Consider the following 27,730-nt stretch of genomic DNA (forward strand, 5'->3'; position numbering starts at 1 on the left):
TTTTTTTTCTCCAGCTGAATATATTTAATATATAAAAGCTGTTGTAAACTAGTGCCTCCATCATTCTACTCCCAGAGTGGGACTTTTGATTCACTTCCGTGCAGGAGTGAGGAGTTCCCTGCAGCCCCACAGCCCATGTTCCTGAGGGCAGCAACTCAAGTTCACCCAATGGAGCACATGGTGCCACATCACTCAGTGCCCTGTGCTCAAGAAGCCTGGAGCTCTATCACAATGACAAAGGTAGGCACACGCACTGGGAGCTTTCATGGGGAACAACTGGGCTTGGGATCAAGGAAAAAGGGAAAAAAAGAGAAAAAAGTACATACATGTTCTCAAGAAAATCCAGGACAGCATAAAGGAAGATTTAAACACAAGGAGGAGGTTATTAGGTATCTTTCACCACCTTGGTCTGTATTTCTTTTCTGTAGTGTCATCACACACTGCAGTTATACTGCTAAAATGAATCCTCAGCCTGGGTTACTTCACATAAACAATTTTGGACTCATTTCTTCCAAGTTCACAGTCAAAAATGTCTTTAGCCAAAGGAAACAGATAAGACACGACGTGTGCAAGTGCCTTCAAATATCCAGTATCCAAATAACAAGTTTAGATTGTGGCTGAAAGAGGTAGAGCAGATACCATCCTCTGGCACTTCCCCTTCTCCTCAGAGGTTAAGATACGTTGATGACATTTGGTGGCTTGAGCACTATAGTGACAGAGTGACACTTTAGTGCTCTGTCCAAGAATAAAACTACTGCATGAGAAGGATTCTGCACATGGTTTGACCTACACCACAGTTTATTTGTAAACATTCGTTACATGTGTCAATAATTTAATTGAACACAGACTTTGTACAATTCAATTTATAATATTAACAGTGTCACACTAGAAGAGCACAACTGTATTCGGTTACAGTTGTACTTTAAAACTTTCAAAATACAAAACATTTGAAACACCGAACAAGAAAGTAAGGGAAAATTTGAGAACAACGAAGGAAAAGAAAAAAGAACTGTGCAATAATAAGTCATGATCAAAAAAACTGAAAACAAACATAACATACTTCCTAACTGGCTCCTGAACATCTTCAGGTATATCTGTCTGGCCTCAGTACTACTTGGGCTGTGCCAGAGCACAAAGCCAAGCTCTCTTCTGCAAATTAAAAATCTTGCTGAAACAAAACGGATTTACAAAGTGTAATGCATGTGATTTTCCCCACAGTCAATAAAACTACCTGAAGAAAAGAAATTGATTTAATTTGTCTTTATTTGCAATACAATATAAAATAGATTCTTTTGGTATCAAGATCTTTGAGATCTTTTGGGGTTTTACACCATATTTAAAACAAAAGTCACATAGTTTGAAGCCTCTTGACCATCCCAAGCACTGGTGCTGTAGTACAGTTTCAGGTATTTCACTGGACTTCTTTGGTTGCAATCTATTCAGTAAACTTCAGATATGCGGACTTGAATATTTAAGCTCCTAAACTAGTGTTGAAGCCCCTAAATTAGAGTGGCCAGAGTTCTAAAAAACTGAAACATATCTGGAATTCTCACCAGAAGACTTATGGGTATTAATCAACTCTACTTTTATTTAGAAACTTGACTTTAGACCACCTAAATAACAAAGGGCATCCTTCACTTAGCAACACTGAAGAATATGCAGTGAGAACAATAAGTTTTCATCTATTTTCAAACTTCCATAAAACTGGCACTATCATCACTTTACATACTAGTATAGACAGTGCATGGCAAAATTCAATACAAAACAGCAAACTAGCTCACCTACTGCAGCTTACTGTAGCACTTAAAGTAACATCTATAGTCCTGAAAGTGTAAGCCACCACCTACTGCTAAATTCCTCTACAGTGCTAGGTATTGGCTTAATCTCCCTGTAACAGTTCTCACAGTAAATGTTTCCCCTGCCATTTCTAGCAGACTGACATCCAATTCCTCTTCAAATTAATTTGAAGGAAATAAGGCAACTTAAAAACCACTATGGAGAATATGCACGTCCAGCACAAAAGTCACTGTAGTATAAATGATCAACTTTACATGGATAATGTAACTCTGTTATATATGCAGAATACTAGGTTGAGCTGTTGTTGGTAAAATTCCAGAACAAAACAGATGTAAGAAAGCAGCACTGAGTAAACCAAAGTACTACAGACTTCCAGTTTTTTGGACAGCAAGTCCTGCGCTTACACTAGGAATGTACATAAAGCAAAGGAAACAGAATGGAATTTTCACAGTTGTAACTGAAGTCACTGCACTATCCTATTGTGGTGCATCTGTCCTTTTTCAGTTTCTGTCCTGTTTTTCCTTACAGTCGTGCACAACAGAATACAAACCCAAATGTTGCCATTTTCCTCCTTGTTGCTGTCCAGCATCATCTGTGCCACAGATCCTTGGCAGGCTAGCAATGACAGGATGGTTAAGTCTCATTTTTAATTATGACTATTTAAAACAAGGCAGCTGTAGTAAAGAAGGGAGTTGGCAAAGAAATCTTAACATACTACATCTCTTATTCTCCTCATGTGCTAAATGGGACAGACTTTTTTAAGCTGGCAAGAAGTTATTACCTAATATAAACACAGTAAAATCATGTTACATAAAATCATTCCCTACAAACAGAGCCAGAACGTGATTTTAGCTGAAACAGCTCACTGTTTTTGTCATAATCAACAGCTAACGGATCAAGGAACACAGATTCAGAGAAGCCTCTGCCTTTATGTCCTCTGCTGTTACCTTTCTTTGCTAAAGACTGACATGAAAAATCAAGAGCTCTGTTCTTTCAAACATTAATCAACAGGACAAAACTAGTTATCTCCCTTAAACTCAACTTATGACAACAAAAGTTTGCCCACAAACAGAAATCATCACCAGCTTCAAGTTACAGCAGACTAACTCCCAGTGTGATCAAACCTCATACATCCTGGTTTCATACAAATCCTGGCTTCAAACAAAGAGCAGGATGAATCCGTTATCACTATGAACCCTCCAAACAGAGATGACCACTTCAGACCTTCCACAATCCCGTATCTCCATCAAATTCTGCCAGAGATGAAAGTGCACCACTTATCTTCAAAGCGGCCTCAGGTCGTCAGCAGGACTTTGAGTCTGCACTAACTCATCCCCCTCTTGCCATTGTATTGATTCGTCAAGACCCCACTGTTAAGCTGAATTCAACAATTCTTAATGCCCCATATCACCATGATACCTTTTTTTTAATCTCTTGGTATCACTGAGCTTTCAGAGGAAGAGACAAAACTCTTACCTTTATACAGAAAGATTTTCAGCAATACAGTACAAAACTAAACAGAATTTATGTCTGAGTAACGAACATAGAAAACTACTATTGCAATTTTGTGGTGACAGCATAGAAATTTAACAATCATCAGAAAGCCTAGAAAGGGCATGTTTTGTTATAAAAGAAAGATTGTCTTGAGATAAAAATAGTGCTGACAGCTAAAAAGCTCTGTGTTGCAGCAAGATATGCAGTAATGAGTAACAAGTTCTAGACGGTTTAAGTACTTTCCCAATACTGCAACACAACACATTTTTTGTAACACTACTTTTACACGGGTTATGCTGCAGCAGAAGTACAACTTCTTAGTGGTTGGCACTAGGAATTAACCATAATAGAAGAAAGGCATTTAGTGATCAATGCACAAGAACCTCTGTTTGACCTGTTCCTTAAGTGTGGTTGAAAAAAACTGAGGAAGGGGCCCATCCATTCCATTCAGATAAAACGCCTTCCTTGAACATGAGATTCTTGGCAGGAAGAGGAACACCCACATCTGCAGAAATTGGCTGCAAAAGTGAACTTGAAGAACCAGCATCATGGAGCTGATCCAGTGTTGAAATACCTTCCTAAAAGCAAAAGAAAGAAAACCACGTCTCAAAAACAAATGAAGGACTTAACAGGAAAAACGTGACAGGCTAATCTAATCTGCAAATACACTTCAAGTTTCTGAAGTATGTTACTTTAATCCAGTACATTCCAAATAATTATGGAAGCAAAAACAGAATAAACAACATTAAATAAGCATACAGTTGCCTCAGCTGCACCTGTGCATGCATTATTTGGCTTCCAAGAAACCCTCAGGGAAGCTTGAAGCTTAAAAATTAAGACCTAATAAAAAATGAATGGAAAGCTCTAAAATCTTCAGGACATCTTTTGAACTGCTATTTATCCCACAACGTGCTAAGATGTACACGAGTATTTGGAGGCAACAACTTGATCATACACTGGGATGTTATTTCCCAGAAGTTTGATTTTCTCATCTTTTCTTTAACTCTCTACGATCATTGGCTAGAAAAGTGTTATCTCAGAGATAACACCTCACACATTAGGGCTTGAGTCACTTGAGACTGACAGATTGTTTCAGGGCTTCAAACCTACTGGGAATCATCAACATTCTTAATCAGGACACAATTCCAGGATCACACTATCCATCCCTGGTTAAGTAACATACAAATTTGTTACCTTATTGAAAAGGTAAGAATTTTAGAGAAAAGTGCCATAAGACAGAGCAGTTTAAGCAGATTCCATGTTAGGGATGGACATGCCTTGCTTGGATACACTTGCATGCAGAATTAGAGCAAGCTGCAGACCTGGCACTGCTCTTGGCTTGCTCCACAAGACCCCTGTTCTCTATCTAAACTCTTAAAAAATTCTCCCAAAGTACGTAGTTTTATATATTTATTACATATTTATACTCATTGAACACCAAGGTCTAGAAACAACCACAAAAGAATTGAGACAAGTATTAAATGAGGCTAGAAAAGGGATAGGGAAGTACTTGTTTTTTGCTTCCAGCAGCATTTTAGGTTGATAGTGCTCTTAATGCAGTTACCATTTAAAGAAAAGGCAAATAAAACAAACCACATGTGTTTTCATACACCCAAAAAAGGCAATTAAGAGGGCAGAAAGGGATGGTAGACCATACAGAAGGATTAACATCTGGATTATTGCTCCTTACCTGGAATGAATGAACAAAATTAAGGACCTGCAGAGACAGCTTTCTACTGGAATGTAAGAGTTTTTGAAGGCTGTAAAAAAAAACAAAACAAAAGAAGCTATGTTCAACGTGCACAAATTTTTACTGAAGTATCCCCATAGTAACTTGATCCCAAATAACTCTAGTAGTACCTAACATCATGTGACAAAAGATTTCACACAGAAGACTTGGTAATTCTGTCATCACTGAAGAGGTGCTCGACTTTTCTACTCTTGAGTCTAGTCAGGTAAATGATATTTTCCCTATAATTTACACCGCATAAAGTGAAATTATTGCAATTGAAAAATACTACTTTACATAAGGCATTAATATATTAGACTTCATCATGTCTCCTTCTATCTAGGACAGTCTGGTAACATGACTTTTAAGAAGTAGATTAGTGACACTCTGTTAAAAAGCAGGTCAACTACTATAATAAAATCCTTAAGCCGTATTTTCAAGCAGCCTCATTTTTGGTCTCCAGAACCACGCCTTAGGGAAAAAACAAACAAACAAACAAACAAAAAAACCCAAAGGAAAGAAACCCAAAAATCCCGTAACTGAAAGAATACTCCTTCATGTAAAAAAAAAGCTCCAGTAAAAAGCATTAGACAGCTTGATCATAAGCTGTGACTAAATTTATCAAGTATGATACAAATACTTGAAAATTTCCACAAGAACTAAATGCATTTTACATCAAAGAATTACCAGCAAGCTTTCCTCCAGCACTCCAGAACACTCAAGAGGAGGAAAAAAAGCCTATACTAGGTGAGGAAGGGAAAATGAGTAGGAAGGAACCCAAATTTACTTTTTTCCTGATCTGCTCATAGACAGTTTACAACAAAGAATTAATTTTTGCCTAACAGAAACTATAAAAAAGCCTAATCCTAATCTTACCACAGATAGGACTAGTTCTACACATCTATGAGCCAAAAGCCAACCCCCTTACATACTAGAATTAGGTACTCAATGAAACACAGCTCAGGTCTGCTTTACAGTCATTAAATTGTGGGTGTCTCTTCTTGCAAAAGCTCCAGATATAACAAAAACACCCTGTTAAACCTGCAGCTGATAAATGACAGCTCACCTTTCTTTTCTACATAATCCATGAGTGGCGATTTTTCTGCAGACCTTCTGATTCAACTCAGAGCTGAACAATGGAATGCCAAAGCATAATTCCAGGGGAACCCATTCCAGTTCATTTGTGGGTACTTCCGAAAGAAAAACAAGAGATTACCACATGGTAAGAAAAAGCAAAAATGTTGACCCCAGAATCGGCTATCTTAGATCAGGATCCACCAGACACTTCATACTTTTTCAGACAGCTCATTTACTGAACTGCTCAAACATTTAAGAGAATCTAAAGAGTAAGTTAGCATTGCACTTATCCCAGACAATAATCAATCAACTGGACTGAAAATGTTTAGTTCAAGCCATTTGTCATGTTTTCACCTTCAAGGTTTTGCTTGACTGCAGAATCCACTGAGGTTTCTTCTATTACCATCTCAAAGGATTCCGTGCTCCCATTTACATCAGATCCTGATGCTAGTTCAGTCTCTCCTAAAGGAAAAATAAATTCCTAAATAAACATGTACCTGAATGTAAGCTTAGCTACCTTTGCCCAAGGACTAAACAGCCATAAAACTGGAGGAAGGGATATGGAGAAACACAGGGCCTGACTAACTTTAGGACTAAAGAGTTATTTAGGGAACCTGAACACTTATGAAGGGTTATGTTCTTGTATATAAAAATTACACAATTTATTTTTAATATTTTAACGAATATTCTTTTTTTCTTCTGTTGGTTCTTCTAGTTCAGTGATTTTCAGTCTGTATTTGTTATTTCTGAGCAAGTCTCAAAGAAAAATTAGGAAGTAAGCCTACCGCCAATAGAATTACACTCAAAATGGGTTCGTATCTGTGTCGGACAGTATTTTATAGAGCTACAAATCAAAGAATTAAATCCTCTGTTCACCTTTGCTCAAGTGATTGTACGTGAAATTAGGAGGACAAAGACAAAAGAGAAATTCTTGGTGACCAACCTCTGCCATCAGAAGCATCGCTCAGCTTTCTGTTAGCATGTTGACTTGAAGGATTCAACATTGTGACATAGCCACAAAAATGCTGCAAGTCCACTTTGTTTCTCAGTATTTTCAAAGCTGTATGAATGCCCATGTTCACACGAGAGAAGTCTAGTAGGAAACAAAACACATTCCAGTTTATGTTACAAGAAGCCTCCCCCATAACCATGTAGTTCAGCTCTAGGCCATGCTAAGTTTTTTCTTTGGATTTTTCTCTCTTATAATGCTCCATCTTAGTGATGACCTTGTTAGATCTGGAATAACATCAGGTGTTAATTGGTATTTTATAGTAGAGTAACAGAGCCAAGGAGAAAAAGAAATACAAACAGAAGACAATCTCTCTCCTATACACTGGCACGCTCAGACAGCAGAGGTGGCAAGGTTCACTGGGAATCAGATGTTCAGCTCTCTCAGTACCAGAGTCTTTTAAGGCAAATTAATGCAAGATACATGTTTCATATATCTGAAATCCTGAAGAATTAGCATACGGTATTAGAGGTTAAAAGGAGTTTAAACACCAACTTATTCACGTCAGAACTTAAGAAATGCAGGATTTCTTCAAACTTAATGCTAGATGAAGAAACAGACATGTCAGAGAGAAAGAATATAAAAGTAACTAATTTTGAACCTAGTAAAAACTAATTTAGGAAATTAGCTTTATTTCTAATTGTCCCAGATTCTTTTAAGTGGTAGCTGAAATAATTTTAGATTTTGTATCTGGAAATTCGCACTTTTATGACAGCTCTCATTTGGGGAGGTTAAGGCCTCAACTACACAAAGCTTCTGTCCTATTCATCAAGGAGTATTGAGAACATGTTAATTCCTGCCTTTCAAAATCAGGAGACTTTGAAGGAATAGATTTTGCAAGCAAAGCTCTTCTTAGGGAAAAAACACCCTCCATAATTGTTGCTAGTGCTAATAATCAAGGGAACTTTAATCAGTTTTGGTCTCACCTGTCTTACAGTTAAGAAATGCTGAATATAATATATGGAATATTTATTTATGTACTTTTCTTTGTATCTGTCTTAGGAGAGATGAGAGACCAGAAAACTCCTCCTAGTTAGGTCAGAGAAGATAGAAAGAAGATGACATCTCTAAGCTCAGAACAGAATTGTCAACCATTTCCACTTTCTCATCTGACTCAGAAGCTCAGCAAAATCTGTATTAAAAGCATTAGTGCAACCTTACTGCTGAAGATAATGTGCAACAGATGTGTAACGCAGTGTAGAAATTGCATTAAAGACAATCAGTTACCTCCCTGTTGCTCAGCTTCATCAAATGGGAAAGGTATGTGCATTGTTTCTCCCATTCCATGCATGCCATGGCCCTGTACATCAAAAAATTAAATTAGGAACAGAAAAAATACTCATCAGCTTAGCTTAGTCCTGCCTGTGCTCCCTTTTAAGGACTACCAGTCAAGTTGATGAAACAAACAGATGGAGATATTTACACATTAAAGCTCCTGCTTAGCTTACCACACCTTTCCCCTTAAAATGCATTTGATTAAGCACAATGAAGTTAAAGTTCAGTGAAAAGGAACCATTTTTCTCTCCAATAACTGGTTATAAAAGTATTTGAAAAAGGCTGAGCACTTCTGGAGCAAAATGGAGTTTCCACCCCTACATACAGAACATTTTTAAGCAGTCATAGGCTGCTTACAAGTTGGTCTTTGAGTATGTGTAATTTTATGTTTGTTACAATATTAAACATCTACTTATTTGAGTGATTAATTCTGAGAGTTTGGCTGAACGAAAGAAACTGGAAAGAAAGCTATTTTACTTCTCCCAAATGGAAAAACCCAATCTACTCTGCTGTTTGTCATAAACATCATTTTTTGCTCATAATTTACTGTAAGAGCCAAATACCAAGCACTCTGAAAAAGTGCGTTTCCGGGATAACAGTTCATAATAACAGTTACCTCATATCACTCTCTAAAAAGCTTGTGGGCTCTTCACTTTCACTGCAGTTTCCTACCTCCCCCACATGTAACTAGCAAAACTCTATTGTGCTGGCCCATAATACCATAACACAACACATAATGTGCATTCAGTTCAAAACCCACATCTCAACCACCACTGAATCACAGCAGAACCAACTACAGAAGTTAAACATATATTTCCACTTTTGACAGAAGTGTAGCTCTTAACATTGTTAATCTCCTCAACTCAAAAAAATTACGCAGGTTTTCATCATTTATACAGAACACTCTGTACCTGAATTAGAACAGCAGAATGTGTTAAAGCATCATTCAACATTGTGAGCACATTTGAAGTAGGAACTACTCCTGGGTCGTGACCCCAAGATGTTATTAGTAAGCGATCATAGCCCTGGAAGAGAAAATAAGGAGTGTTTAGAGTAGTAATGAACTAGCTAAGCACACAAAGTCAAATACTAGAGTTATGCATTAGCATATTGTTACAATGCAGAAGTTATCAAAGGTAATTGCAGCTCTACAATGTTACATTTGGTACCAAGGATCACTCATGTTCATATTCCTGGTAAAGATGCTATTTTTAACAGGAAGTATCTGTCACCAATTCCTGTAGAGATGTGTGGCAATCACAGCAGTCTCCTAGCAACTAGGAGATTAAAGTAATCCCACATAAATTTAAAAGCAAAATAAAAGATGGATAAATTAACACTACCAGCAGAGAAAAGAGATTTATCAACCCCTAAAATACCTATCCAAGGGTGGGATGGGGAATAGGAAGACAACAACACTGAGTAATTTCCTAGTTTCTCAGTTTTCAGGCTTGAATTCCACTGCAACTCCCTAAGATTTCTAGAAATATCTTTACAGTTCCCTAAGAAAATGACACTACAAAATAGCAGTTAGTCATACATGCACGTAGAGGAAAAAAAAGTCCAATAACTTTGTGATAGTGCAAAATGTGAGATTTAGTTCATCAAAACCTGTGCTATCAGCAGTACCAAAGTTTTCCAGGGCTACCACACTGATTAATTTTACTAGTAGAAGTGCACGTTTACTGGTAGTTTCAGCTAACGAGATACTAGGGTTTGAATCAACTCATCACCAATGGCCTCACACAATGCTTTCTGCTCTAGAAGACTGGAGTCACTTAATCCAGTAAATCTTAGAGGTATCTACAAAATTTTTGCAATGATAAAGGGAAGGGACACACGAAAGGTTTGAGGAATGGAATATGCATCCACAAATCCTAGTGCTGGAGTCGACTGCCAGTGTAGGTACACCAAAGCATGCACTCCCTCTCTGAAGGTCTCTGTACCGTTCCAGTATATTTAGGTCCTCAAGTATCTACTCAGAATGAGATGAAAGCTGTAGCTGTACAATATTATTTTATCAATTCCACTGTGAGGACCCAAACACTGCTAAATGTCTGTGGCATTTCAAATCAAAGTGAACAGATAAAATGAATTTTTGATTTAGGCAAGTTTAAAAGTTGTTGTGGCCACTCCCACTTACATCTGCCTAGTATACAGAATACCCAGCAGTACTCCTTGGTGGCCCATTTGTCCTTTTTAGCATATCAGAGACAGAATGGGAGAAGGCAGCATCTGAAGTCTTTCAGGCAGATGTTGATCATCTGTGCTGCTTTGTGGGACTCCTTGCCAAAGCACTTATACAAAAAATTCAGTGGAATCAAGACTGGAAGGAATTTGGGAGATCAACTGATCACTGCAGAGATAGTAATTCAAGTCACAACCTCTGCATACACAGATCCCATACAGCTCAGGAAGTTCCATAACAGAACATATGGGAGAGCAGGAAGGTCTTAAGAGGAAGTATTACATGCTGTGCTGCTTCCTCCTACTTACAGACACTGCTAGAGACAGGCTACCGGGCCAGGAAGACCTCTCTTCCATCCTACTGCAACCTTGATTAAATTATGCTGTCATTTAAACTGCAGGAAGAATTACAGCCTAGAATTTCAGTCTTCATCACAGATTTGGACAAACTGGAAGTGATCATGTTAGCCATCTCTGTCTTCTTCACATAGCTTTTCTACAACTTTGTAACACACTCTAGGGATAGACTAACAAACAAATTCAAGACTGCAGTATCATATTTTACACTAAAATTGAAAGAGGTGGCATCAAATATACTGGAGTCACATTCTGAGAGACAAGGATCATTCCTTTTTCAGGACCTTGAAAGAAAACAAGTCAAGATGCTACATAAAGCTTGCTTCTTAAAAAAGAATATCATCCACAATGAACTGTACCCCTGACTTCAATTGTTATCCCTAAATAGCATACAGCATATCTTTGAAACATTTGGAGAAAGGAAGGAGAATAAATTCATGCACAGACTACCTGAAAAACGTCTGGAAGTTTTCGAAGGCGTGTTCCTTTAGAGAGCAACAGAGAGGGTGGTCCTTGTCCAGTTATGTGGTAAATATAGAGTTTAAACCAAACTGAACTGACTTCTGGTATTGCAGGTCCAATGTGCTGAAGAGAGATTATTCCAGAAATTAGAAATTACTTAATATTCAACTCTCACACATACAGACATCATTTAACAATCAGCAGTTTTAAAGAAATACAAATCCACTTCTGCAGTACTGGAGTAGAAATGTATTACTCTCTACTAACGATATTCTAGGTATTTAGTGAAGTAACAAAAGACTCTTCACAGAAAGGTGCTAGTAAGGGACTTTCTATGAATCTAATTCAAGAATAAAATATCTGTCCTTGACTCTACTTCAACAGATAAACTGATCATAAATTCAACGAAGTTAATTTACTAAATATTCACTATTTTCCTCAACAAAACCTTTTTAGATTGATTACAATAATATTCTACATGCCAATAATTTTGTCACTTTAAATGGGACACCCAATAAAAGTACCCAAAAAAAGCTATTAAGAAGATACTTTACTAGATGGGGAGGAAATCCCCCAGTATTTTTTCACCTGGGGTGTGCAGCTGCTAATAGGTCGAATTTCATTGGTGAGTGGTGCCATGGAAACCAGCAGAGTGTAGTTTTTGTTGAGGACTCTGCTGCAGGTCGCTGGATCCAAACCGAGCAAACTCTCGCATCGTAACAGGTCCAAGGGGAACCCTATGCTCAAAGTGTAAGATTCTTAAATTACCACTTAAAATGGAACACACAGGACAAAATATGATTCCAGATTTTCCATTTTCCCCTGCTAAACTGTAAATACAGGGTTTTCCATGCCGAAGTTTTATATAACTGGGGTGAGTTTTAATATATCTGTATGTAATTTTAGCAATTCCAGGCATACAGTGTTGTCTGACACAGAACTATAGTTTGTTCCTCTCTAACTAAGTGATCCAGGAAATAAGCAAAGATACTGAAGAAGCTGGCTAGGATTTAACAAAAAACCCCAAACCAAAACAAACAAACAAACAAAAAGCCCCATTAAAATAATACACTCTCTTTCAAGACTTGAAAAGTGTTTCTTTGACAGAATATCTGTGAATAAACAATGACTCCATATACAGGGTTCAAGAAGCACATGATTTGAAACCAATCTCTTCCTCTAGTTCAGCTTCTCTTGCCATCCTTATGCTTTAATCTGTGGCTCTGGATGTTAAGTTCAAGCCTTGGCAACAAAATCTGTCATTCAAGAGGCAAACCCAGTAACAGACTCAAAGGATGATGAGAAAGTGACGCCTTGGTTTCAAAATATTTTTAAACAAGCAGGATACAGACTGCTTTCCACAACAGCAGCACAGACAGAAAGCTGAGCCCATGGCAGATAAGTAACCCAGTCAGAAGGATTCCCAAAACTGCCCCCAGTACCATTGTTTGGTTGATCAGGCTGTACAGCTTGTGCCCCCAGGTCTTTGTTGTGCCGCAAAAACAGTATCGTGTTTCTCAGTGTAAGTGCATGATCGAAGTACCGCTGTGCTTCCCCTTCACCTGTGCTCTGAACCTACACAACAAACAAAACAGATGCACGGTGGCAGGTTGCATCAGTTACACAAAAGGAAAGATGAACAAGTTAGCATTTTAAAGCTTTCTCACTGAGTAACAACCTTGCAGCTTATACACAAAGGTGATCTACAGCAACTATTAAATGAAAAGCGAGTCTTGGTCATGCTAATGGAACGGTCAAAAAGTACACAAAGACCAACTCTAGAAATCAGAACCATGACTCAGTCTTTAGATAAAAGGCTTTAAGTGTCCAGTCAAGCTGACTGGTATAAAATGATACAGCAATTAACAGCAGTCCTCCTACACCATTCTACAGTTGTCCCTCCAGAATTATCTTTAAAATGTGGATAGGCTAAACATTCCAGCACATAATGGTCAAATTTTCCTACAAAAAAATGATGTGTAGACTTTCAAAAACATTAACACCCACTGAACAAGCCCTTAGGCAGGTGTGTGCACACAGACTTGGGCAAATGTAATTCAGGAACTCACTTTGCTCACTGGACGCACCACACTCATACACATACATGGCATGTCCTTGAAAGTCACTAGAAGTGTAAATGCAGTGTAAATGCAGTGAATATCAATGTGATAAGGTCTTATTTTCTAAGTCTTATTGCTAAATAAGCAGTTTTAAACAATGAAAATACTGGGAGGAGAGAGTTGGCCTCTTTAACATTTCAAGAGCTGAAAAGGCATTTCTGCAAACACGTAACAGATTACCTTTTCCAGCTCCACCAAGAAGCTGTCAAGACTCTCATCTGACAGTTTCCCAACTTCAAACATTGTGACTGCATGACTTTTCAAGTTCTGGAACAACAAAACAAAACAAAACTGTCATAACTCTTTGAGAATGGAATGGGCTAGTAAAAGTTTATTTAAGTAAAAACACTAATCTTAACAAACAATACAGAAGTTTTTTAAAAAATATTTACAGCTGTATTATATTGATATCCAAGTAATTTAAAGCTCTACATATTTATTCTTGGCATAGTACATTGAAGAGTTTTGACATACTGGTGAAAGATTTCCCATCATTAAAAAGGCAGTGAGAGTAGAATCAAACAGGAAGGCAATGCGTTTTGTGTGTCCACTAGACAGGTTCAGGCTGCTCACGCTGGCTGTTTCAGCTATTAGAAAACAAAAAGAAAGTGATCATATTTGTTTTATTTTAAAATAGCATCATTGTGTTTAAGTCAAATCTAATTTAAAAAAAAAAAAAAAAAAGGGAAAGTTATCACCATAGCAAGTAAAACAGAATTCCCTTATTACAACTAAACTGACTGACTTAATTCAAAAGCTGGTATCTTTGTGTCAATTTATACCCACAGTACAGATTAGTTCTCATCTTCAGAAAAAAGCTACTTAGCTAAAGAATTTTAAACCAAGTAGACACCACCTCCCCCACAGAATATTCCATATGAAAAAAAGGATCTGCATAATCTGTGTTTCAGTTGTTTCTGCACCCCTGTACAGCCTATGCCACTCTAGAAATACCAAAATAATTGATCCTAATGTATTAAAATTTACTGTTATTGCTAACCTGGATCATCTTGACTGTTGGTATCTGTATCTGTGGCTGATGACCCAGCTTCCTGTACAGGACTTCTGTTTTCCCCACTGTCCCATGAAAGCAGCATCTTTTGAGGATCCAAAGTACTCCTATTAATGTGAATTAAAATCCACATCTATCGGTCACTGTAGCACCGGAAAAGTATCTCTGCCTTCCAGTGCTAGTCCATGCACAGGCACACCAAATACATGCCTTTCAATATTTCTAAGCCCTAAAAGCAGTCAAACTTGATCCCCCTCAGAGTCCTGCTTTAGCTTCTGCAGGAAAGTTTATTGAGGGTCTGAAAATACCAGATTGCAAAAGAGATCTGAAAAATCAAATCACCATCACTGAATAAGAATCCAATCGAAAAAACCTAATCCACTTTGTTGTCATAGTCTGAACAAGCATCAAAGAAAACAGGTAGAACAGTCATTTTAAATGGCTTAAAAGATACTGAATTAAAAGTGCACCCAATGTAGTACACTGAATTTACAGGCTAAATTACCATTCCTTATTCTTAGATTAACAAGAGGATCAGGAGTTCTTGCCATTATATACATCAGAAAGCTGAGTAAGATTTGTCATTGCAGAAGTCAAAGAAAGCAACCAATAGCTTTACAATCAGATTTCGATTCTAAGTTTTCCCTTCAAGGAGAAAAATAAGCCCTGTGAAAGGGTGAAGGCACTTACTTCAGTCTGTTTACTGAAGGAACATTCTTCCACGATGGATGAAGATTATCCAGGTTTATTACTTGGCCTTTTTTATGAGCAAAGCCTAACCGACAATACATGGACACAGCATTCTGAAGAAACACACACACACATAATAAGGAACTGCTGTATGAAACCAGGCTGTAAGACAGTGAACTTTCTGTACTGAGTTCAACAGATGCATTATACACACATACCTTTACTAAAGATAAGTCAATCTCTAACACGTTTGCCAGCTAAAAAAAAAAAAAAAAAGTCAGGTCATCAATACAATATCAACAGCGGAGAGAAATTCACTATTTGTGGGATTTGGTGTCTTTCTGTTGCTTTTGCTTTCTTTACTTTTAAATCCAGCCTATATTGGTAGGAGCAGTTTTGTCTGTGTCAAAATTATGAAAAAAAGAGGAGGAAATCTCCTAATTGTCCTACTTAAAAGCATGCCAAAGAAACAGGAGGCTATCCTCCACTGTGTAATCTCTAGGTTAATCATGTGTATCATTTCCATTCTAGTTATGTTATCAGAAGACACACAAAGAGGAAAACAAATCCTGGATATATTTAATGGGTATTTTTCAGACGTTTATTAACAAAATTTTGAGAAGACCTTATGAAAACATATTTCTCATACTGAAACCATCCTTAATCAAAAGTTACATTCCTGCTTTAAGCCAACATCCTGCATGCTTCACTGCCAAAGAAAAAATTACTTGAATTTTTTTTATTTCACACTAGCAAAACAGACTAGTTTGTTCCAGTTCTAGCTCTATAAAAGTCTGGTTTAGTCACCTCTGTATAAATTCACTCCATCTGATGGAATTATTTCACTGAACTGGAGGTACTCCTCCAAGCTTAAAGTACTATAAAAGCTGCAGGTTGGACTTAAGCCTGACAGTATCTCTAAATAAAATGACTTGTTATTAATCCATATCTCTGCCTTAAGTATTTTCAGCAGTGTGCTTTGGGCCATTTTCAAGTATTCCTATCTCCGTGACATAGGTTAAATTTTACTTACCTCTGCCACATTAGTGTGTTCATCTATTGAAACAAATATCTTGTACAGGAGCGTTTCAAAGTAATCACCTTGCACTCTGTTCATCACAAAACCTTCAAGTGGTGGCACTGAAACAAGAATTACTTTCAAACTTACAATCTGGTAATTTACTTTACTAAACTGCGCTAAAATGGAAAAAAAAGTTTACACTTCTTTAATTTTCATTATACCTGCAATTTTGAGGATTTCCCAGGCACAAAGAACAAAAGCCTGAAGATTGCATATGCAGAATTTAAAACTCTCCCACTCCTTCAGAAAAGTAATGCTTGTCAACATGTTGTCTTATAAAAACTAAAGCCACTCTACCTTGCATCATAGCCTTGCACTCTTCAGCTCATCAACTACAGATAATTTCCAGTGTTGAGCGCATAAAATGACTTGGTAATGGAGATGAAATCACTGCTGTGCTTGGAGCAGGACACAAAAACACCACCACACCCACACACTACAGAACTGAGACTCCCAAAGTAATTACCTAAGCAGCCAGTCTTTTGTATTTAGAGGACTTTCACTTAAATGATCTCTACCACAGCAAGGACCAGCACTTCTGCATGACCAGGTTCCAAACAATTTATGTCTTTGCAGATCATATTGAACTCAAAAACCCCTGAGACCCATCACAGCATAACGAGTTTGTTCAAAGGGCAGACATATGCTCTGCTGGTTTAACAACCTACACAGTCCCCAGACACAGTCCATGACTAATTGAGGTGACAAGACCCATAAAGAATGGAACTGGTATCTATTAAAACGTTGCATCTGTCTGGAAAGAAGTCAAAAACCTACAATTTTTTGGTAACTACAATTCTCTGTGCTATTTTTCCTTTTCATAACAAACTTACAGAAGGATACTTATTCATTCATGCCATGACTCCCATAAAAGAATCTCATCTTACATATGTGTTCAAGATAGCCTAAAAATTTCAAGTTGAAATTAAAACAGTGTCTTAATATGGTTGAAAACATTTAGTCAGGAAAAAGTTTCATAGCTCAAATGTTTTGTTTCAGCACACTCATGTAAACACACAAGCAGCTTCCAAGACAGAAAACAAAGGATAACTGAAATTAAACTGAGAAAACATAGGTATAATAGTCATGAAATATTTACTCACCTGCTATACAGCTATCATCAGATATTGGTACATCAAGGTAAATAAATCCTTTGTTATACAAACCTTTATAAATAAAAGGACATAATTTTAGAGGAAAAAAAAAAACAAAACACCTTTTGCAGAGTACTGAAGATGTAAAGCAACTTCCCCATCAGCCAATTCAGAATTTAAAGTAATTTTTCCTAATAGCCTCCACAGTAGAATATTTCTTTGCAATGCATGAAACCACACCTAATAAATTTCTGTGCATAAACCACACCTAATACTAAACAGGTGTTGGTGTCCCCCTAAACCAGAGTTCCTCACCCAGAGCCTGCATTCTACAAGTCCTCTCAGCACAGCAAAATGACCACCGATCAGAGCAGCTCCATTTGACAAACATGAGTGGATCTGTGCTTAAATGTTAACTTTGTTTTCATCATCACTGTACTGTCAAGAAGTGGGGGTTTTATCCTGAACTATTTTTGTCAGTTCATGCTGACTACATTTGGGTACTCAGGACAGGACTCACACACTTGGTAGCAAGGATACAAACTAAATCACATCATTCTGATGGTCCTCACATTCCTTGCCACACATCTTCACAGAAAGTCTTGCTTATACAACTGCAAAAGTAAAATCTGGTGCCTTTCAGCACAAGGCATCAGCAAAGCTGCAGCAGAGAAAGATGGGCATTGTATACAACGAGGACAATAATACAGTAAACACTTGAATTAAATTTCCCCGCTCAAAACTGATTTGAACACTAAGCATCTCAACTGAGTTCTGCAGAGAAGATAAGCCAGTGAAAGTTTTTGAGGAATGGATAAAAAATTACAGCATAGTTATCTTTAGAGTCTAAGTTTTGTAACAGCTATCACAGAATCACAGAACATGCTGAGTTAGAAGGGACCCATAGGGATCATCGAGTCCAATTCCTGGCCCTGCTCAGAACATCCCAAGGATCATGTACCTGAGAGCATTGTCCAAATGCATCTTTAACGTTAGCTATCCTTTAATGGTAAAACATAAAGCTAAATTACAAGTATAAATAAGCCAAATTTATAGTCCATAGTTCCTTTGGTGGTACCCAAGATCAATCCATCTACACCACATTCATCAGGGTGGGGGTGAGGTGTACCAACAATCCTCAGGTGAAGTGTTACTAAACACCTGAAGTAGAATTGCCAGGATGTTTCACACACAAACACACAAATCTCAGCCCAGCTACAGCAACTATACACCTGTAGCGTCTCTAGTTAAATTACTACACTCAATTACACTGTAAAGATCTTAAATAAAATGCCTGCATTAACCCATCAAGTAACCTGAATTCATGTCAGCTAAGCAAAATAATGTGTATCAACAAACCAGCTTCAATGGACCATTACAAGTCATCAGCATGCTTAAGCTGCTTTATATTGTCTCTCCCTCAATTCAGTTCTCATAGCTGATACATCCTTACTTACATACCTGAAATGTACTGGTGGCATCGTACTCTGGACTAAACAGCTCTCTTTCCCCATAAAATACAATCTTGCCTGCAGTTCCATTACATTAATTGTCTGTATATCCTTTTTCCATACCTACTAAACCTGAGCTGTAACCCTCTCCACAAACAACAGTAGGCCATATATAAAGATCACGAAATGATTTTGGAATTCAAATTTTCTTAAGCCCTATACTGTTCAGATCCCTCCGGAGCATGAATTTCACCTACCTCACTTTTTTTTAGCTGTTTTGTTCTGCTCAGTAACAGGCAGTGAAATTCTGCCTCAGTTTTTTATAAATGAGTGCAGGTTTGAGTGCTTGTAGTAACCCAAGCACTTACAGGCAGACTTTCAAAGGAGGATTTCGTCAGTGAATTTTTTACTTCCTTGTCTAATATGATTTGTCTATACCTATTACCGGTCACACTGAAATGGGAAGACATATGCACACCATTTCCCAGTAACAGCTGCAGACTCCTGAGAACCAAAACAGCTTCTTAGAGTCCCATTTTCATGCTGTTAAAATAGCAGAAAAATCTCAAGGACTTTCCTTTGAAAAGCAAGGAGTGCAGTTTAACCATCCAGGATTACCAATTCTGACATTTTTAATTTTAGCTTCTGTTGTCATTTACATCCCCTTCCCCCACAATCTTTACAGGCAGTTTCTAATGAAAGAACTTGTTGACTCAAACAATAACAGAGCAACAGCTGCTACTTGCTCACCATTAAACCATTTACAAGATCTAGACTGCAATTTGTACAGCTCTTGAGTATTCTCCTTCAATTCTTCTTTTGCTTCAGCTTTCTACATTCCCTTTTGTTCCTAGTTTTCAGACACTAATCTCAGCAAATTACTAAGCAAGATCTAAAAACAGAAAAGGAATGTTCATTAAAAACTTACTGTGAACTACACTGAAGTCTAATGAACCAGCCAGCTGAGGACCTGAATCAATTATCTTATCAATAGCAGACTTCTCTGATGTAGTGCAAATCTAGGTAAAAGAAATGGTATTAGTCTTCTGTAGAAATTAATCTATGCAACTTGCTTAATATCACTCAAAAAACCCCAAACATCTCAGTCTCAAATCAGTCTTGAATAATATAAGAATACAGTAAGTAACCCAGGCTCTTAACCAAAATATTTGCACTGAAGAATTCACTGCAGTTCCTGTTGAAGTCTTACAATTTTTTAGCTTCTCCCCACACAAAATTATTCATGCTCTAGGAACAGCAAGTAATTGCACGAGAATTTGGCAAGTGAAGTCCACAGTATAATAGGTTTGCTGCTTAAAAACTTCCAAATTGGATGTTCAGCCACAGAAATGGATTCATTCTAGAAAGAGGCCCAGTGCTTCAGGTTAACTACCCCGGGTTGGTGGAATGTCAGAATGTAAGCAGCCACTGCCTAAGACATTCCAAATAGCAGCCAAAAAACAGATTCCATCACAGCTTCAAGTATGTTCTAATCTAAACAAAACACTTCTAGAGAAGGAAATAAATCCAGATTAAATGACTAGCTGACTGTAAAAAGAAGACTGTGAAAATGAAAACAGAATGATGTTGAAACGTTGTCATTTCGTAAGTTTTCCATGTGCAAACAGTGAAAAACTAAGCATTTCAAGAATAGAAACAATGAAAATATGTGTCAAATAAATCCACTGCCTTTCTGATTCTAATTATAGTGAAGATTCACCTAAAACTGGCCTGTCAGGCTTCAAACATGAAATTTAAGAAAACATATTTTGTTGCTTGTTCCCTACAAATCATATGACCACACACATTAGTTACCACAGACTGGTTGATGCAAAACCACCTCAGCACTGTACATAGTGCAGAAAGTACAAAAGAGAGGGCAGAATACGTCAGAGAAAACACCACAATCTCCCTTAGTTCCAATCTTTATTTCCATAAGGGAGTTGCTATAAATCTGCAACATAATCTCTGCATTCCACACAAAATAAAGCCCCCATTTTCAGGGACTATCAGTATTCAACCAAACTTAAGAGATGCAATCCCTACTCCAATACCTTGATGTCATCCTCGGTGATGTAACCGGCCTGCACGACCCACCACGCCTCTATAGCAATCTCCACAGGCTTCACGGGTAACAGATCATGAGCAGTTTTCCTTCTGAAAAATTTCTGCAGTGGTACAGTCCATTTGAGATAGTAATAAAGAGCACTTCACATGCACAGACAGCCAATCACCTTTACAGAAACTGATCTGTATAAATATCCATTTTAAAGCACATCACATTCACAGACGGGAGATACACAAGACACAAACATACTATTAGCTCTGCCATTTAGTAAAAGTTTCCCTCCTCTCTCAAATCACATGGAAATAGGAAACAAAAAAAAATTATTTACATTTGATATTGTTAAATCTTCCCGTAAACTCATCCACATTGTGTCACTAATTAAAATTCACACTATTCCAAAATTTTAGGATCGAGTCCAAATTTTAAGTATGACGTTTTCTAATGTGAACAGGTAAGAGAGCACAGCAAAAAAAAGTATACAAACAGGGTATTTTAAAGAAGTTCAGTGATTTTAAAAACACATTTTAGGAACATATTTTATTTATTTTAAAGGACAAAGTGTCCCAACTTTCTCAGTAAGCTCAGTGCTAAACATGTACAGTGAATGTCAGTCTAAGAAAGCAAAACTGGAGGACACTGTTTATTTATAGACCTGAACACCCTCTCTTACATTTCACTGCCATTACTTTTCGGCTCACTATCAGCTGCATGTTTTGGTAAGCTCACTTTCAGTTGAAGGACTGTGAAGCTACTGCAAGAGCACTTATGAGTTCCTTTAAGAAAAGAACAAACTGCTGCAAACTAAAGGCTCTGCTTCTATTAACAGCCATCACAATGTTTTCCACGCGCCGTTCACATCCAAGGATGTCTGTGCAGACTCATTAGCATTTCTCATTAGAGAAAAACATACACACTGCAAAAATTTACACCTAGATGGAGGACTGTCCCAGAATAAACTCTCATCTCAACTGCACACATAGAATTGTTCTGTGTTTCTTTCAGAACCAGTATCCTTTCTCCACGTTTGTAGTGGCCAGGAGACATTAGTTATCTCATGCCAGAGAGTAAGTATAGTTCCAAAAATATAAGATTAATAAAAAGTAAAAAGTAGCACTGATAGCATTGAATATCTTTTCCTTTAGTATACTTCAATTTTAAATCAAAAATCCTTTTATTAACTTGAGGACACATAATACAATCAGCAATACCCTACATCACACTTAATTAGCCACACTACTAAACTGAGCAGAGCCAGGAAATTATTCCATTCTTCACTTCCTAGTAAATAATATGGAGGGGGAGGGAAGGGACAGAAAGGGTAAAGTAAAGGGAGGGAAAGTCAAAGACAAACTTACTTTTGAAGACCTACATTGGTTCATTAGATCAATATACTGGTTTCTTCCTATGCCAAGAAGTCTTAGACCTGAAAAATAAGTAAGGTTTTATTTCTCTTGAGACAGGTTTAAGCCAAAGATACAAACATTCTTTAAAGAATCAGAACTCATTATATAATATTTTAATTACTCTAATCCAAAATGAAAAGATAGTTATAGGAGCTAAATTCATTCCATAATCCATACCCATTCATTCACTGTGTACAGATTGTACAGATTAAGAAAAAAAAAAAAAAAAAAAAAGAAGAAATCCCCTATCACTCAAGTCATAGAGTAGCAGGGAATAATCCTTTTTTCCTACACTCACATCAACAGCTTCAAATTAATAGTTATAGTTTTTCCTCCCTCTAACAAAGCCCAAGCCAGACACTGGATTAGAACTCAAGAATAAGAGCACAGAAGGTCACTTAACCTTCTAAGGAAGATGAGCAAGATACAGTTGAGTTAAACTGAATCAAAATTTATTTCCATAATCTTTAGCCTTCAACCATTAAGAAACTATGAACAGATATTGGAAAACTATTCATTAGTTTTAACTACAGCTTTCTGGTTTGACACTAGCTTTTATGATAAAATGTAACTGAAGAAGTTTAAGTTGACTATACTGCAGTCACTAATTTGCAGCTGTGCTAAGATAACAGAATTGCTGGTGGGGGAGAGAAATCAAACAAAACCAGGGAAGTCATTCCTCTCTTCACACTACTGACTAACACTAGATTTCCAACAAGCAAAGTGGTGCTGAAGAAAGAAGTTCTTATCTGTTTCCCTGGTGTGAACATTACATAGAGGCAAGTCAGTAGATAATCGACAATATCCTTTTAAAAACAAAACCAACTCTTTCCAAAAGCTGCAGGCTACTCCTCACCTGACCATATGTATGACAACTTTATACATATAAACAAAAGGTGAAGAATTAAGTCTTTAATATAGATAACTTCTCAGTGGCAGGTTTGATTAACACCTCCCCTGTGCCAGCAGTTTACATTTTGCTCTGTAAGACTCTTCAGTAGGCTGTTGATCTTACTCTGTTCTCTTCCACCAGGTTCAAGACTTTTGCTTTCCTTATCTCCCCATCCCATACCTGAACAGTGTAATAAATAAAACATCTGACACATACAGGAGTGTCATAAAATACCAGATTCTCTTCCCTCTCTTTTCTGGTACATCATCCCTTACTTCACACTGATGCCACTTCACTGGAGTGTGAACAGCCTCTCAGTGTCTTGCTAACATCTTCAGCCCAACACATGCCAAAAAACACAACTGGAAAAGACTAGCAGCTTTTGGATGAAGAGCACACACTGCTTAATATCACTATTTAAATGCCTCTACACCTTCATTCACATGCTCATGTTCAAGCAAACAGATGCCTGTAAATCCATTTTCAGAAGCTCCTTATTTCCAGCTCACTGAAAGCAATAATGCAAGTAGATAATACTTACAATCAGCTGCAGTGAAGTTGGGTAAAGAATCATAGCTTTTTTCACTGTTCATTATATCCTTAAAAAGAAAAAAACTTTTTAATTTGCAAGAAGAAAGTCATTGTTGCAGAGAAGCAGGACAAAAATCCTGCCTGTCCTTTTTATTTTAAGAACTAAATGAAATTTAAACAGATCTATTAAAGTCAGTTACCTTACCAAACTTGCCAATCATTTGATTAATCATTACACAATAATTTAAATACATAAAAAGTGAGACTTCTGTTTAATGTAACTTTTGCAAAGAAAAAAGCTGATTGAAATATTAATACACAAAATCCTGTTATCTCTTCACAAAAAAACAAGCACACAAAATGTCTAACTAATAACAGAATAAACAAACAACTAATCCATTATGTCTGCAATCACTATAATAAAACAAAAACACTTCTAATATCCAACAAAAACAAATGAAGGTTGCCAGAGTGCTGACAGAAAACAGAACCATTTTTGTTCTCATAAAAACAGATCTTTTTCAGGCTTTTCAAAAAGCTTCTAATATGGTTAAGTGTCCTTTTTGAAAAAAAAAAAAAAAAGAGTTTAAAAAAATGATTCAAAAGTGCCGAGTTTTTAAAATGGTGATTCTCTTTGTTTTATTAATCTTTAAAAAAATTAAGTATTCCTTTTACAGTTTGAAGTGAAGACTCACAAATCTCAAGCGTCAAAAGAGAAACTCTGCCCTCAGAGTGAGTCCCACCCCAGCTCCACATGACAAAGTCCAGCTCTTGAAAGGCTAATGGGGCAGAAAGCAAAAAAATGCAGGCACAAGTAGTTCTCTAGAAACTTTCCTTACTCTTTCCTTACTTCTCAGAAGAGCCTACACAAGACCAAACAAACGACCTAATAGTGTCTTGTATTGCATTACAGGGCCATTACCAGCACCTCTAGACAGAGAACAACACACTCTCGCCACAGTTCCGCACTCACCTCCATTATGCCTGTGTAATAGGAAAATGGTGTTACCCTCAGACCTTTCACCATGATGTCAGATAAATGATAAGGGTACAACATGAGATGATCTCGACTGTATTTTAACAGTTCTTCATAATATTTGCGTTCGTCTTTCTTGACGTGCTTAACTACAAGGGGAGAAAAAGTTGCACTGTTCTATGAACGTTCAATTTAAAACAACAAAAAAAAAAGTGTAACAACAAAAGGATTAAAAACAGCATAATGGCAATTGACAGCAAACTACAAGCAAAATAAAGCCCCACTATTCCTACATAGGATACAAGTAGTCTCAGAGCTGTTAGAGGTGGCACCAAAACAGAGCAGATTTATCTAATGGGTTACCAGGAAGCGGCCCATTGAGACAGAACTCATGAAGGCTGTAGAAAATTATCTTTTAATTAGTGAAACTATTATCTACTTTGGGAAGACAAATGGATGCAGTCAGTGCAAACTAAATTGAAATTCTGCAAACAAGTCACAGCCAATAGCTCATGGTGTCAGGGTCACTGCATCTCATCTAGTGACAGGCTTTACAAGTCAAATCCTCTCTTAACATCTCTTAATTTCTTGGGAAATGGCAGCAGAACTACAGCAGGAGTTCAGTTCCACCTGGTAACTCAGTAACCTTCAAAAGTGCTTTGCTAGAAGAGTTGCCAAATGGACTCAAAATTCGAGATTTTTCATGGTTTATTATTTCATAGTATTTATTTTCAAGGAAGGAAGGATCTTTGAAACAGGCTTTTTTTTTTTTACAGGGCAGCAATTAGAAGTTACTTTGCTCCTTTACTCACCTAAGTTATTCCGGTATCGTAACTGATTGCGGATGCTGTAGAGTACAACTTGCCTTTCATATTCCCTCTGGGAGTTTCCAAGACCCTTGAAAACATAAAAGCCTTTTAACTGACTTTCACAACCCTCCCTTTTAGTTAAACCACTGCAGTGTCTCATGAGGAAACCTATGCAGGTATTTGTCATTGCTCAGTGACAGTCTCTGTAGGACTTCAAAAATATCTTTAAACAGGTCTCTACACAGGATTCAGATTTAAGCAATCATCTTTAGATATTATTTTCCCTAATACCACTGTGATAAAAAAAGGAGCATCTGATTTTCAAACCAAGTACATCAAACATTTACCAAGTATTCAGTGTCTTTCAGCCTTGAAGAATTACCCAGAATTAGTGTGGCAAAAACCAAGCATAGTGAATGACATGTGAAGCTTCAACTGCTGCGCCCAAGAAGCTTATAATCCCCCAAAAAGTGAAACTGCTCGAGCTGCAGCTTCACGGAAGTGAAGCTATCAAGTGATCCTAGGTCACAAGATTAAGGAACAAGCACAGCACACTACTTGACTATCAGGAAAGAAGATAAAAAGAGAACTTTGGTTCTTGCTTCAAATGCCTTACTTCAAGAACTGTCCCCTCAATATTCTTTAAATTACTTCTCTACTCTGCATTGAGTCATTTGGGTTGTTCAGTTTTTCTCTTTCCTCTCCTGGTTCCCTCATTGATGCGTATACTAAAAGAGATCCTTTGATGAAAAGGTACTTTACTGCATATATGGGATAAACAAGAAAGTTGCACCCAAACTGCAGAATCAGGTATTAGAAAAGTAACCTCTGGTATCACAGACAAGGTCTGTAATTGAATAAATATCCAAAGAGGGATCCAAGTATTTGCTCAAAGTAAAAAAATATTAAGGACTATGTTAACACTGAAGTAAACATAACTCGATTCCAGAAGTTACATTGAAGTAAATAATGCATTAAACACTGCTATATTTCCTATCCTGAGTCACACAGCCAACATTATGGCACTCATGCTGGGCAAGTGAAGGGAAATCATCACTCATTCCCCTCCTACTGTCCCTGAAATCTCAAACTCAAGGAATTAAATTACTCGAGGCCTGAAACCGGGTACTCATCCTCTCCTTGCCCCGTGCAAAAGCAGGAATTGTTTAACAGCATCTCCTTTCAAGCAGCATAAGACTTTGGAGACAAGAACCTCCTCTCAACTAGACACAATACCTCCCCTCTGCTATCGGAGCCCCATTAAATGCAGGCAATCAAAATTTCATGAGGATTTGTTTTCCAGGAGCCACTCGCAGCACAGACCCCCCTGGCTACCGAAACACGGCGCTGCAAAAGCCTCCGAGGACACCTATCCTGGTTCGGCTCACACAGCCAGGGACTGTACGAGGACCACCCGACTCACCCGGTTTTACATCTGCACAAGCTCAGCGGGTACCCCACATCTCCCCCTACACACCCCAAGGCACCCCCACGTACCTCTCCTCCTCTCACCGCGCTCACACACACATACACACACATGCACACACAGAGCCCGCACCGCTTTCTTATCCCGTTCTCTCCAGAGACACCACACACACACACAAACACACACTCTCCTCACACCCCTCTGTCCCCACAGAGAGCCCCACACCCCCGCCCACATCCTCCCTCCCCGCACAGCCACCTCCCCTCCTCTCCGCAGTCACCCCACGGCCCCGGGGGCCCGCCCGCCTTCCCCCGGGGCCGGCAGGGCCGAGCCCCGCCGCGTCCCCGCCCGTCGCCGCCCCGGGCCGGGCGCTCGGCCGCCCGCACCTGCTTGACGCTGGCGGGCAGCCGGGCCCAGGGGTAGTTGTGGCGGATGTGGAACTCCACGTCGATGTTCATGGCGAGCAGGCCGCGCCGCGGGGCGCCGCCGCCGGGAGGCGCTCGGGCACGGGGAGGAGCCGCTCCGGCCGGGGCCGCCCTGCCCTGCCCGGCCCTGCCCTGCCCTGCCCGGCACCGCCGCCTCCCGCCGCCGCCGCGGCCCGGCCCGCCCCGGAAGCGCCGTGCGCGCAGTTCCGCGGGCGGGTCCGAGGTGGCCGCGGGCGGGCCGGGATGGTTGGGACGCAGTGCCAGGGGGTCGGAGGGGCGATGGCGCACCTTGGGGCGATGGCTCACCTTGGCTGCGGGCTGACACTGACCGGGAACGGATCCAAGCCGAAAGTGCCCCTTTGGCC

The 27,730-nt window shown here is 38.5% G+C and overlaps 1 protein-coding gene across 2 annotated transcripts; it reads right to left on the bottom strand.

Annotated features, from left to right (window-relative positions):
- Positions 1–768: 768 nt before the first annotated feature.
- On the bottom strand, positions 769–27,730 carry FAM91A1 (family with sequence similarity 91 member A1). 2 transcript variants are annotated; one of them, XM_027891673.1, is made up of 24 exons: positions 27,672–27,730; positions 25,518–25,602; positions 24,703–24,854; positions 23,740–23,797; positions 22,259–22,326; positions 20,890–21,003; positions 19,764–19,854; positions 17,394–17,456; positions 16,243–16,349; positions 15,428–15,466; positions 15,210–15,322; positions 14,508–14,626; positions 13,982–14,094; positions 13,688–13,774; positions 12,830–12,962; positions 11,976–12,124; positions 11,376–11,510; positions 9,293–9,406; positions 8,334–8,406; positions 7,041–7,190; positions 6,452–6,559; positions 6,087–6,210; positions 4,982–5,051; positions 769–3,869 (listed from the first exon to the last, which is right to left on the bottom strand). In XM_027891673.1, the coding sequence occupies exons 3-24, from the start codon at positions 24,784–24,786 to the stop codon at positions 3,693–3,695; spliced, it is 2,289 nt and encodes a 762-aa protein (XP_027747474.1). In that variant the 5' UTR covers positions 24,787–24,854; positions 25,518–25,602; positions 27,672–27,730; the 3' UTR covers positions 769–3,692. The 2 variants fall into 2 exon arrangements, with proteins under 2 accessions (XP_027747474.1, XP_027747473.1); XM_027891672.1 differs by lacking the exon at positions 27,672–27,730 and adding an exon at positions 27,327–27,459.

The sequence above is a fragment of the Empidonax traillii genome, unplaced genomic scaffold (assembly GCF_003031625.1).
Source record: "Empidonax traillii isolate 1590-97213 ecotype Southwest subspecies unplaced genomic scaffold, ASM303162v1 scaffold325:size649781, whole genome shotgun sequence".
Lineage (NCBI taxonomy): Eukaryota > Metazoa > Chordata > Aves > Passeriformes > Tyrannidae > Empidonax > Empidonax traillii.